The sequence below is a fragment of the Dermacentor albipictus genome, chromosome 8 (assembly GCF_038994185.2).
Source record: "Dermacentor albipictus isolate Rhodes 1998 colony chromosome 8, USDA_Dalb.pri_finalv2, whole genome shotgun sequence".
Lineage (NCBI taxonomy): Eukaryota > Metazoa > Arthropoda > Arachnida > Ixodida > Ixodidae > Dermacentor > Dermacentor albipictus.
In genome coordinates, this window is record NC_091828.1 from 947,054 (window position 1) to 961,141 (window position 14,088).

At 47.6% G+C, this 14,088-nt stretch overlaps 1 protein-coding gene across 7 annotated transcripts in view; it reads left to right on the forward strand.

The window, feature by feature from the left end:
• Hel89B (histone acetyltransferase 1) overlaps positions 1–14,088 on the forward strand; it is a 506,945-nt gene that overhangs the window by 269,923 nt on the left and 222,934 nt on the right. For all 7 annotated transcript variants that reach the window (XM_070523038.1, XM_070523033.1, XM_070523034.1 and 4 more), the window contains one exon: positions 7,124–7,231. In XM_070523038.1, coding sequence (XP_070379139.1) covers positions 7,124–7,231 — 108 coding nt within the window. The remainder of the gene's footprint in view (positions 1–7,123; positions 7,232–14,088) is intronic.

Consider the following 14,088-nt stretch of genomic DNA (forward strand, 5'->3'; position numbering starts at 1 on the left):
AAGCCATCGGGCGTGATGAAAGCTGTCTTCTCACAGTCATCATCTGCCATGGGCACTTGCCAATAGCCGGAGCGAAGATCCAAAGATGAGAAGTACTCCGCGCCTTGCAAGGAGTCGAGGGCGTCATCAATCAGAGGCAGCGGATAGACATCTTTACGAGTGATCTTATTGAGTCGACGGTAATCCACACAGAAGCGTATTGACCCGTCCTTCTTGCGTACTAATACTACAGGAGACGCCCAAGGACTGTGGGAAGGGTGAATGACGCCACGGTGCAGCATGTCGTCGACCTGCTCGTTAATGATCTTTCGCTCGGCTGCCGACACGTGGTATGGTCGCTGGCGTAAAGGAGGATGGGAGCCAGTGTGTACGCTGTGAGTGACGGTTGCCGTACGCCCCAGAGATAGTTGGTCACAGTCAAACGATGAGCGAAAATTCTGAAGAAGCGCGAAGACTTGCTGGCGGTATGGAGACGGCAGATCGGCGTCTACGACAGATTCAAGAACGTCTGACGACGATGACGGCGATGATGATGATGATGTGCATGGCACGGGAGAAGTGAGGGCGTCGAGTTCATAACAGGCCGTGTCGTCGGAAACATCGAGAATGTGAAGCGGGTCAAGGGGCTGAACACGACCGAGTGATTCGCCGTGCAGTAACGTCACATGGTAGTGAGACGGGTTACACACAAGCATTGAGGATAATCCAGACACAGTGGTGAGGACGGCAAATGGGAGAGGTAGGGCCTTGCGACGTAGAAAAATCGGCGACGGTGTAAAAAGTACTGTAGCGTCTGGCGCGGTAGAGCAAGAGACGGGCACAAGCACACACATGTCGGGTGGTATGTCTGTATCGGACACAATAGTGAGCTTGCAGGCTTTCTGTTCAGAAGGGTCAGGCAGCGGGGCATCGGCAAGCGGGAAAAGCGCTACTTCGGCCCGGGCACATTCGATGATGGCACGATGATGAGACAAGAAGTACCCGCACCTCCACCAAATGTAATAAGATGATTTATTATGAGGCACTAGGCACAGTCTGGTAGCACTGGCAGTAGACAAACGCTGATCACGCGCACAGCCGCAACAAGAGCGCCTTCTTCGTCTTCCTCTTCACCACACAAGGATCCTGAGAAGCGCCGCCCCTTAGGGTGACACCGCGGGCTACTCTCGCGTGGGGACAGTTAGGCCTAACCTAACCACCGCAAATCAGGCTCTCTAGACAGCCCAAACCTGACGATGGTATTCCGAGCTCTTGATGGCCGAGTTACGCTTCTGTTCAGAGATGTTCTTATCATCTCGTAGCAAGGGACACCGCCAGAGCATGTGATCTAAATTGCATGTTTCCCCGCAGCTAGGACACTGTGAGCTAAAAACGCCCCGGAACAAACAGTGCATGAAGGCCAGACTAGGATAAGAGCTAGTCTGAAGCATTCTAAGGGTTATAGCTTGAGGTCTTGTGAGCTTTTTAGGTGGTGGAGGAAAGATTTTTCCCTCCAGATAGAAATGTTTTGTGAATTCATTAAAGGTGAATAGAGTGTCCCGAAACTCTTGGACATTGGACTGTGACAAGGCTCCTCCTTCCGTTCGGAGAGTTATGTTGAATTCCAATAGCGGAGTCGGAGCAAGTTTGTTCCAATGACAGAGTGAGGGCGGGAGTAAGGTGTTCCAATGGAGAGAGTCAGAGTGGATTCAGAGCAGGAGTCACTCCTTGGAGCAGAAAAAGATGCTCCGCCAAAATCGGCAGAGTGGACCGGAACTCTGCGTGACGTATTTCCTTTACCACGTTTTTCTGCTGGGAGGCGCCACCGGTCAGGACTCGCGGGGTAGCAAAAGCTGCTGCGCGCTTGGCGAGATATCCATTCCGCATTTCAAAATTAAAGAACAGGTGAACGGCGCTAAAGAGACAAGAGACCAGTGAGCCAGTGCTGGGAGCAAACAGCGGAAGGAAATGACAAGATGCAAGGTATCCTGGGTGACTCAGTGATAGAAGTTCCGCTTCCGCCTTGCTCTGGCGGCGCAGGCCGTGATTCACTCGCGGATTTTGAGGCGTTGCTCTATGTCAGAGTCTAGTGCTCGCTCGCGGAGTCCGTTGGCTGCTCCGGCTCCGCCATTGGAATTCAACATTAGTATGCGTGCCTGGGAGTGGGCAATGTCACTGAGGTTCATTAGCGAGTCAAGATTTAGGCCCAAGTGCGCTGGAAACCAAGTAATCGTATGTGGAGTGATTGCCCTGTTCCTAAGAATATTATGGGTATTTTTCGCAATAGAGCTCGAGGCAAACACCCTGATCTAGAATCTGTATGTGTTTGTATTCTGTTGTCATCCAAAAGAGCCAAAGCAACCGCAACCTGCTCCACTTTAGAAGAAGTGGTCCCAGCCGCCGAGGCTGCCGAAGCAGCGTGGCCTCTGTGATGTATTGTCACTACGGCAAAGTGAGGCATGCGGCCATATTGAGTCGCATCCATAAAGCAGACCGATCAGGGTTCGTCCTTGATCTTCTTCAGGATCGCAATTGCCCTGGCCCTATGCCTTCCCCCATTGTGCTGCAGGTGTACATTATGAAAGATTAGTGCAACGTAAATGCTTTCTCTTTGCTCGTCAGTGATTCGATGCTTTCTCTCGTCAAGTACTCAGTTAAAGCCCAGGATGACCAGAATTCTCCCCGCTGAAGAGCATGGCAGTCAATCCAGTTGGGCCGATACTTGCGCCTCGATAATCTCCTCCAGTGAATTGTATACTCCCAGTTGATAGAGGCGTTCTTTACTGGCGGTCATGGAGAGCATGAGTACCCTTTTGATGCTTTTCCAAATTAGGATGTTCAGCTTCTTTTTCTCAGAAGTGTGGCAATTGTGCATAGCTGCTACATAAATGACGTGACTCATAAGGAAGGCATGGAAAAGCCAGAGCAGATTGTCTTCCTTCGGGCCTCCCCTTCTGTTAGAGACTCTGTTGATGAGCCTAATTACATTTTCCATTTTTGTGGGGATTCTGGCCAACGTGAGGTTGTTGGACGCATTGGATTCAATAACCATGCCTCGTACACGGATAGAGTCGACTCTGGGAATGAGGCTTCCATCACATGTAATTAGGTTGATATCAACGTCCGAGAGTGGTCCCTTAGGCTTGGGGGCCCTTTCTGATTGGCTTGTAAAGGAGTAGCTCAGATTTACCAGGCGAGCATCTCAGTCCCGTGTTTTCCAGATACGACTCGACCTCATCTAGTGCTGTCTGGAGGCTTGTTTCAACCTCCCCTTCGCTTCCTTTGGGTCACCAGATGGTTATATCATCTGCATAAAGCGTGTGACTGACCCTACCATTGGTAGAGAGCTTTTCCAAGAGACGCCCCGCATTGCTATGTTGAAGAGAAGTGCAATTACCACCACCCCTTGCGGCGTGCCCCTAGGTCCAAGCTCGAATGCCTCCGTCTTGAGAGCAACTGCCTCCCCTTGAGAAAGGAGCTTATATAGCGATGAAAGGCAGCACCAAGATTGAGCTCCGATATGGCATTCAGAATGTGGACGTGAGACACATTGTCAAAAGCCTTCTCCAGAGCTAAACCCAGGGTAGCCCCGACATCTCTAGTTGCGTTGTCACTGACTTGGCATTTCGTGAGCTTCATCGCATCCTGTGTGGACAAAGCCGGACGAAAGCCAATCATGTTGCATGGGAATAAATTGTTCTTCTCAACGTGTTCCGAAATACGGTTGTGAATGACTTTCTCTGCCACTTTACCCACGCAGGATGTGAGAGAGATGGGCCGAAGATTTGCAAGGCCTGGGGGTCTTTCCCTGCTTCAGAATGAGGAAAACCAATGCAGACTTCCAGGTTTCCGGCACCAATCCCCGCTCCCAGACCTGATTAATCTCTTCAGTGAGGTGCTTAATGGAGTCATCGTCCAGGTTTTTTAGAGCTCTCTTAGAGATTCCGTCTGGACCAGGGGCAGACTTCATTTAGACTGTGCAGTACCGCCTTAACTTCGCTTGTGCTGAATGGCTCGTCGAGCTTTGGATTTGGCTCGCCCTTGTACGCAGGGTAGCCGATTGGACTGGCGTTCTCAATCGGAAGATATCTCTTTGCCGGCCGATGAGCAATAGCATCTTGGGTTTCTGATTGCTTCGCTTCCTGGAGAACCTTCTCAATCGCTGGCCTTTGAGTAGTCTTGGAGCTCATGTCATCTAAGAGGTGTTTGAGCAGATTTCATTTACCCCCTACTCTCATTTGACCATCCACGGAGCTGCAAACTTCATCCCACAGGTGTTTGGCTAGCTCATAACAATGCTCTTCTGCAGTTCTGTTCAGTTCTGCATTCTTTTTACAGAGCTTGCGATTTAAACCTCTATCCCTTCCACCTGTTGAGGAGCGACTTCTTGGCTTCAATGCATCCCTGAAACTAGAGATTACGCAACCTCCAGCACTAACGTGCATGAAGACAGCGTACATGAAGCCATAAACATCTTGGTTTCGCACCTGCCGTCGTTTGCCTCCAAACGAGGCCTGCAGGTTGCGTATGTGTTCAGCCGGGCTGACAGCCATGTGTAGTTACGACTGTGCTAGGACGGTAGGCACCTCCACACACCCAGAGGGTACTTGATGATGTTACCAGGTGCTCGCAACCCCACTTCGCTCCCCTACCGCCTTCCTAGCTCGTGCAGTGAGACTGCACGCATCAAGCTGTGATCTTTTCTGGCTCACCCTCGGGCACCTACCCTCGCACCTACAGCATACAGTGTGAGGGGAACCTTGTTGAAATTGGACCCTTGAACATGACGAGGAGGGGGTTTTGTTGCAGTGTTGCTACGCTTCAGCAGCATTCTAAGCATTCGCAAGAAACCATGCGCAATTCAACCATATGACCATCTGCGCTGAGGGCAGTTCCCGTTTATTGCCTTGCGATTCCTTTACGGTGGCAGCGAAATTTTTTTATATTGGAATTATGCTCAAGGGGGAACACTTCTATTGAAATGAAAATGTTCATCATGTTGTTCATGAATATTAAGGAAACTTGCCAGTTTTATTGAGATGTTTGTGCTTATTAAAATATGTAATTAGTTTTTTTGTAGGTCAATTATTTGCTATCATAATTAACATTTCACTTCCATTATTTACGGCCACAGTAGAAAATAAATGGCACAATAAAAAAATATTTGCAAGGCAAGTTTAGATAGGATAAAGTGTAAGGAATAGAAGATAGCAACCACATTCTTTATCTGATCCTTAATAGATATCTTACAGCCCATTAAATACAAGCCCACAAGATATAGCAACCATGTGGCAGAATATGTAGCAAAATAATTAATTTCCGAAGTGAGAAACAAAATTTTGCTTACTATACTTCATAGAGCATACATTAGGCTCCATTCTGTAAAAAAAGAAGTTTTACTTGTATCTGTTCTTGTTGTTGGGATACCGAGGCCTGAATATTACACGGAGCCCAAAATTTGTTTTGAGAAAACTACAAAAAACAATCAGCATTAAATATGAAGGGACATGGCATCAGGAAAACCATTTTTGATACTTGCTTTAGATGCATGAAACTTTAAGGACACATCCGATCTTGAGTGCTGCTCATAAATATCCAATTAGATTTATTCTGAGGTCAATAAAATGTAGTTACGTTTCTTCTTGTGTTAAAAATTTGGGATGGGATTTGCAAAAAATGTCTGGCAACAACATATCTAAAATTAATCAGGTATGTTCCTGGATGTTCAAGTACTGCAAGTTAGCACTTGGATGTTTGTGTCTGTACTTTAGCCAAATTATGAAATTCTAGTGTTGCAGCTTTACAAATGTGAATTCTTGTTGGTGATTTCTACAAGATTTCAAAATATTTCAGTGTCCTAAGACACTATGTCACAGTTTTTGTGCACTGGATGACTCGCCTGCATTCAGGGAAGAAGAAATTCATGAGAGTTGAATGAGTAGAAGGTTCACAGAGCTGATCCCAAAATTTGAGAGCAAAAAAGCTGTACCTGAGAAAAGGAAAACTTAAAAGAAAAAAACGGGAAAATATAAATTTCAAGCTCCAAAAACCGGGAAATAATAATTACAATATAATTAAAAATGCAAAATTATTCCGCTGATGTAGACATTAGGCGCACATATAGGCTCGTAACAGAATCTGAAATGCACCAACACGAACCCGCTCACATGCAAGAGGCACCGGAACAGGCATGGGCACATCGTCTGCGGTCTCCAAAGTAAACCTACACGCGGGGTCAGAGGGCAGTGGTTAGCTTCGCTGCTGCATTATTGCCAATGAGGTAGAAGATTGCGCGATGCAGTGGCTTATCTCTGGCTCAATCTTGTCGGCTCGTCTGAACCTTGGGATAACCGCCTCCTGTTTCTTGCCATAGGAACCAGAGACGGCTTGGGCTTCGTATTTTGTGGACATGTGTTCGGTTTCAAACACTCTTTCTTTTTTTAGAGAGGGTCGATTTGCCGCTAACGTTCTCAATACGATAAACAAAGAAACAGCATATCAGCGGTTTTTGAAGCGACCCACTGCCAGGCCTCACAGCCATCTGGCAAATTTATTGCCTTTGCCTGTACGACCTTTTGAGGGACATAAAAGATGCAGTCGGTGGTGACAGAAGTTTAGGTGGTGTCAGGAGGTTCGTGGGTTAGGCAGCGTAGGACAGAATTTTCGGACACAAGGTCAAAGTAATGGGACTTTGGTACAAGAGGCCTTTGTTCTGCACTGGACGTAAAATGGGTTGATGACAACATTGCTAACACAAGTAGTTCGGTGAGTTGGTTGCGCATTGCGTGCGTGTAAATTTCTTTTTGTACGCAACCTTTTGTCATTTGTCTAAGTCTGTTAAATAGGTTTACACAAACTGTCAATATTGTTCCGTGGATTATGGCCTCTTTAAGCACTGTGGTATTAGCCTGGTATTCTGTAAGAGTATACCTAGTGGACGTGCAAGTTTTGTCTGTGGCTGAAGTTCTAATTGGCTGGGCTGCATCCCCAGCCAATTGGCAGTTCAGCAGCAGACGAAATGGACGTGTCCACTAGGTGGACACTTGCCGAGTACCTGGCCCCTGTTTTCCAGTTTCTAGCGGGAGTTGTTTGTACTAGCTCTGCAGTATTCCCCATGGTTCTCCGACCTCTGACCTCTTTGCAGGTGTGGGAGAAGGTGGTGCGCGGTGCCCCCCTGGGTCCTCTACTGACCGCTGCCTGCCCCTACCTGAGCTCCTGGCTCTGCCTGCTCATGCACCCAGCTCACCTTCAGGTAGATGAATGCCCAGTTCACTGATCTCGGGAACGTGTTTTCTGTTTCCTTAAGCTTTGGGGCCGTGGCCATGTGCAGTCGGCGTCATTAGTACGGGACGTCACTGACCAACATCAAAAAATCAGAATCTAACATTTCTGTGCTGTTCTCGAAACATCAAGCTTTGCTTTTCGACATTGGTCAGTGACCTGCGTGAATCGGGTATAAAAGCAAGATTCCTTGGAACGATGACAAACAACGAAGAGTGCAAACAAGGACGGCACTTGTCCTTCTCTGTATCCTTGGTTTTTGCCCTTGTAGAAAAAGTCTCGCTGTTACGTCTTTAAGGAGGAATGATGGGCTTGAGGCTAACTTTATTTCTTGCGGCAGAATGTTAAAATTTGGTGTTTGAAGGGACCAGACATCAACACTCGCCAATGCCAACAATGAAAAAGCAGCTTTATTGTTTTGAGGCATTGTTTTTATGTCCGCAGATCACTGGGTAAGGAAAAGGGAACACGGGGAGGGGAAAGTGATAGCCATCAGACACTTCTCGATAGCCACTGTGCACTGCGTGCGCGCCGAAGTCGGAACACTCTCGGAAGGAGAGTGGCATCTAAGGGAGGTGGGCGTGGAGATGCAGGCAAACCTCCTGCAAGTGGGTCCTCTGTTTCTGGACGGCCTGTGGGGCTTTCCAGCCGTATGTCGGTGGGTTGCTGGACTGGTGAATTGGCCAACGAACTGTCCCGAAGTCGCACTTTGACTTGGTCCAAGTGACGCGCACTATCTCCCCCGCAGCAAAACAGAACAGAATATATATATGCATTCGGTTCAATTCGCTTCCGATGTGTCTTTCATTTTTAAATTCTTGACTCAAGTTATGTGCGACACCCTGTAAATATATTGTCAAGTGTCTTTTCTCCCCGTAACATTTTGGAGGAGGTGCGGGTTTTTCGAGTTCCAAGACGGATTTGTGCAGCGGACGCTCCTTGGCAGCATCTACAATGCTAGCGCAAGGCGGGGACAAGAATGCTTCGAGCAGGTCACCAACCGTGCCTCAACCATCTGCCGCCAACCACCCGTCCACCTCACACAACTGTGTGACCCAGGTACCTTGTCTGGCTCTGACAACACTGACGTCGAAGATTGGCGTCAACTCTACAAATGGGTGAGCACTAGCATCAACCAGGACCCGATCCTGATGCCAGAGAACATCATATTATACCTAGTGGGCGCGACACAATGTGGTTTCGGAACCACGAACAGGAACTTACGAGCTGGAAGGTATGTAAGCAGAAGTTCATCAATCTGTTTGGCAAACCCACCGGACGCTGTTGTGCTGTGCAGAAAGAACATGCTTGCCGGGCTCAGACTTGCACCGAGTTTTATGTGACGTACATCCAGGACGTGCGCACGCTTTATCGCATAGCCGATGACACGATACTGGAAGGGGAAAAGGTTGCACATATCCTCAAGGGTATCGTGGATGACGCGTTTACACTTCTGGTTTTTAAGAACTCATCCACAGTACAAGACGTCATCAATAAATGCCAATGCTTTGAAGAAGCAAAAAGTCGCTGCATTACTCCAAACTTCACACGTCTTACGAACTCGGCTGCGACGTCTACATGCGAGGACCTCCTTTTCCCACCAGCTCCACCCGTTCTGGCTGGATCCGACAATATTGCACGCATCATCCGCCGAGAGATTGAAGCTGCCTCCCCATTTCCCCTTCATGCGCATAACCCCGACAAGTCGCATGCGACCATTTCTCTTATCCAAACCATTGTGCATCAAGAACAAGGAAACGCAGGATTACAGACACTTTGCTCAGTCAACGGGCCTGACTACCACCCACCCGGCGTACCTGAGTTATACAGAAGCCCCACTATTCGTCCTCGTTATCAGAATTCCGCAGAATGGCGCACTTCCGATCACCGGCCCATCTGCTTCTGCTCTAGATGCAATGGACACATTTACCGCCATTGTCGCAGTGCTTGGAACACGCGGCCTTGGCCGAGCTATAGAAACATCCCATGTCTAGGTGGTAATTTTCGAGTGGCGGTACATGAAATGGCAACGACAGCGCTCCACCATCATGGCCAGGGTGATCAAACCACTCCCCTTCGCCATCCAGACACCTGCCCCACTCGCCTCTGCGTTTTCGCTCTCCTTCTCCCTCATAGTCCCGCCGCTCATAGAAAAACTGACTGTTGCAGCTCCGAGAGATGAGCCTGCCATGGCAACTCGACCTGAAACTCCTCTGTTCACACAACCTGGACATCACAACCTTATCAACTTAAACGTTGGTGGTATACCTGTCATTACACTTATTGACACCGGCGCCCACATATCGATCATGAACTCAAACTTCCGTATTTGTTTGAAGAATTTTCTTACCCCTGCTCTGATCACTGTAGTCAGCGTAGCCGATGGTGCGACTCCGGCTGCTGCTAGGTTGTGTACCGCCCGTGTCACTGTTGCTGGACGCCACACTTCAGTTTTTTTTTTTGTCTTGGATCAGTACCCACATGCAATCATCTTAGGTCTTGACTTTCTCTCGGCACACTCGGCTCTCACTGACTGCTCTGCAGGGGTTATGCAGCTTGCGTTACCTCATGCTGTTGAGCCTTCTGATCGTGCACCGAGTCTGCTGTGTTCCACCGATAACATTCGTCTACCACACCTAGCCGTGTCGAACATTGACGTCTCTCCTGATCCACCTGTGGACAACGACGATTACATTCTGTCGACCAACGTTACCATCCTCTGTTCGCAGAATGTCATGTTCCCGCACTTGGTCATCAGTATAAAGGGCAATGCCGCACGTCTCCCTATTGTGAATTTTGGACGATGCCCTCAAGTGATACCCCGGGGTATATCTCTTGCAACCCTTGCTCCGGCCTCCGACTATCATGTTTCTTTCTGTCTTAATGGAGCCTGCTGCACTGCCTCCTGCTGCTATTGATTTGAACCCGACGATGGTAGGTAACGTAATGAAGATGATCTCCACTGACCTTCTGCCCAAATGTACACATGCTTCGGTGCCTGCTCAAGTCGTGCCGGAACATTTTTAATCTCAATGACCGACCACTGGGCCAGACAACTGTTGTCAAGCATCGGATTTATACCAGCGATGCCAAACCCATACACCAATGTCCCTATCGTGTCTCCTCCGCTGAGCGCCAAGTTATCCAAAAGAAGTTGACAAAAGGCTTGCCCATGATATCGTCGAATCTTCTTCGAGCACATGGGCGTCTCCTGTTGTGCTCGTTAGAAAGAAGGACATCAGCTGGCACTTCTGTATTGACTACCTGAATCTTGACCAAGTAACTAAAAAAGACGTGTACTCCTTACCTCAGATAGATGACGCTCTTGACTGTCTCCGTGGTTCCAAGTATTTTTCTTGCATGGACCTTCGCTCTAAGTATTGGCAAATTGCAGTTGACGACATGGATTGTGAAAAGACGGCATTATTACACCTGATGGGCTCTATCAGTTTAAGGTGATGCTATTCGGGCTATGCAATGCTCCCGCCACTTTCAAACGAATGATGGATGCCCTCCTTCATGGCTTAGAGTAGTCAGTCTGCTTGTGCTACCTCGATGATGTCATTGTCTTTTTGCCGACTTTTGACACGCACCTCAAGCATTTCTCGACAGTTCTTTCAGGGTTCCCCAAGTCGAGACTTCAGCTTAATTTGACGAAATGTCACTTCGGCCACTGACAACTTACTGTATCTACTTGCGTAATGATCGCACTCGCACAATGATCGCACCCCTGAATTTGCTGCAGCGATATGTCATGTGCCAAGGCTAGCTAATATTGATCGAGCTTACCATCTGTCAAATGCTACGCGAATTACTCTTCAAGACATACCAAGTGGTCTGCACACACCAGACATTCTTAAGCAGATGCCTCATTTCATTATTTTCATCACTTTCCACACTTTCAAGAAAACAAAAGCTACATCCAAACTTGCCTTGACTTTATTACCATATTTACTCGCAAAATGATCACACTTCTTTGTCAGAAAAAATTGACACAAAATCGAAGGTGCGATCATTACGCGGGTAAAATTTCCCGCGAAAAAAAACAAAAAAAAAATTCCAGCCCGCGTTTGCTGCGGGACACCAAAACAAAAATGGCGGCTGTCGGAGCAAGCCGAACGCGCCGAACGCGATTTTTTTTTCTTCTTCTCGTGAGCACATTACTTGCATTGAAACAGTTTCTTCCGTATCAGTAATGAATAATATTGTTAATATCAGCAAGTTTGCGGCAATAACGTAGCCATGTCCACTTTGAGGGAACAGAAACAGATGGGCGCGCTTAGCTGCCAGTGACGTAAAAACACATGGCTGGCATGCTGCAAAAACTGCGGCATCTGTCTTCACTACTATCCTAATACGGCATGTTTCCGCTAAGGGTGCGTGAATATTTTAGCCGTGTTACAAGAGTCGGCGTATGAATTGGGTACACTTTTAACGTATCAGTGTAAATGTGGCTCCTATTGTCGCTCGCGATTTGTTGCGTGCCCACGAGTGCAGATAAGAAGAATCAAAAGGCGCCTTTTTTGTTGTTGTTGACCACAACCATTATAAAGCCTACACATAATAAAGGCAAGTTTGGTTGCAGCTTACATTTAGTAATGGAAGTGTGGAAAGTGATGAAAGTAATTTATTTATTTATTTATACATGCTGCATCCCGTTAGGGCTATGGCAGGAGTGGGTGTACATGCGAGGAAAACTGATTATTATATGCAGAAACAAGAACATAGAAATATAAATGTGAAGGAACTATACATCAGCAATAGCATTTAAAAGTTGAGAAACGGGTAACAAACGAACTTCGGCAGGTAACAAATTCTGCTGTTCAATCATGCAGGGGAAAAAGCTGTATTTGAAAGTGTTAGTGCATGATATTAGAGGCATGATGAGCTCTAGTTGAAGTCGGGTAAGCAGGCATTAAAAGGGAGGAATCTGATAGGTGACAAAGAGAGTTCTTATAAGAATAGAAAATCTTCAGAGATTCTATGTGCCGCCGTCTAGAAAGAAACTGTAGGTTTAATTCCGTAAGAGCAGCTGACGGTGAAAAGTCTCGGTCGAAGCGACGGCAAACAAAACGAATAGCTTTCCTCTGGACCATAATGAAATGAGGCATCTACTTAAGGATGTTTGGTGTGTGCAGACTGCTTGGTTTGTTGTTCCCGTAGCATTTGACAGATGGTAAGTGCGATCAATATAAGCTAGGCTTGGCACTTGACATCGGTGCACCAAGTTTGGGGTGCGATCATTACACAGGAAATAAAAAAAAATCTAATTTTGACGACAAAATTTAGGAGTGTGATCATTACGCGAGTAAATACGCTACAGTCGAACCTCGATATATCGAACACCGCGGTGATCGCAAAATAGTTCGATATAGCCAAAATTCGATATATAACATCACATAGAAAACGCATAAAAACTAGCACAAATCAATCAATGAACCAATCCTGGCGCAATAGATACTCGCATGAAGCTTCAAACAAAGTATTTATTTCGTTCGCTGAAAGTACTGAAGCAGCGCGTCCTGCTTCATATTGGCAACCGCATGCTTGACCACGGCGTCCTCAACATAGTCCAAACGGTCCACGAGAGACGGTCCAGTGCCTTCTATTGTGCCGCAGTAGCGACGTACAACGGCCAAAGCAGCGACAGCCTCAGTTGCAGTCGAAAGCGGGGCAACATCAGCGCTTGCTGGATTAGTTTCGGCAGCATCTTTGTTTGGCCGGTCAGCAGTCACTTCTGCCGCGATCTCCACGTCTGTTGACTCCGCCACTGTTCCGGTGCTGTCGTCACCGCCAACGAAGTCCTCAATGCACATGCTGTGTGGCTCAGCACCGACAAAGCGCTCCAACTGGCTCCACGGCCGCCTCGATCACGCGCGCACGGCGGGGGCGCGGGCGCGCGTGATTGAGGCGGCCGGGCTGGCTTATGGCCGGGGAGCGCGCGCTTTAGAGAAGCGCACGAAGCGCGCGCTCCTCTCGAGACCGGCCGTGGCTGGCTCCAAGCCGCCGCGTGCATATGCCGCTACGTTCAAATGGCGCCCTCGGCGCAACCGATGTGGGAGCTATCGCACGCAGCAGTCTGGAACGCCCATCGCGCCGCCGCTATCTTCGAGAGTGTTGCGGGAAAGCTCGCCTCCTGTCAACAGAGCGCACTTGGTCTGGGGCGGCGGAGTTCGATATATCCATTTTACATCCGGCCCCGTTCGAAATAAAAAATAAAAAATGCATGCGGTTTTCCACGTGATATAGAAAGTGTTCTATATACGCAATAATTCGATATATCCGTGTTCGATATATCGAGGTTTAACTGTATTTGTAAGCTTTGTAATGGTCTTTCGATTCCTCTCGTCTGCACTCGCGGGCATGGAACAAATTGTGAGCGGATTTGCATAAAATCTTGACATAAGAGCCACATGTTGAGAAATCTATAATAAGCTGCTTTTTTTTCTGCTTGCAAAAAAAAGAAAATAGGTTTCTCTCTGGAGTGAATTTATTTTTATAGTTGTGTTATTCAGATATTTTCATGCAAAAAATACAAGTTCAACATTTCTTAGAAGTCCAGCTGTACAGAAAATTCCTTTACAGGCCCTTGCTCTCTGCTGTGTTAGTCTGTACCAAAATATTGTGGTGGTTGAGTTTGCAAGAACGTTTTGGGTTCACCTGTTGTGCATCATCACGATACGGTGAAGTGCGACCTTGACTGCACAACGTTGGCTGTTTATGCTGTGTGGCGCAAGTTCAGCTTGATGCTTTCCACCGACACGCGAGCTTAATGTGTTCCATTCCCCAAGTGCACAGATGAAACATCTTTTTAATGTTTAGCTGCAA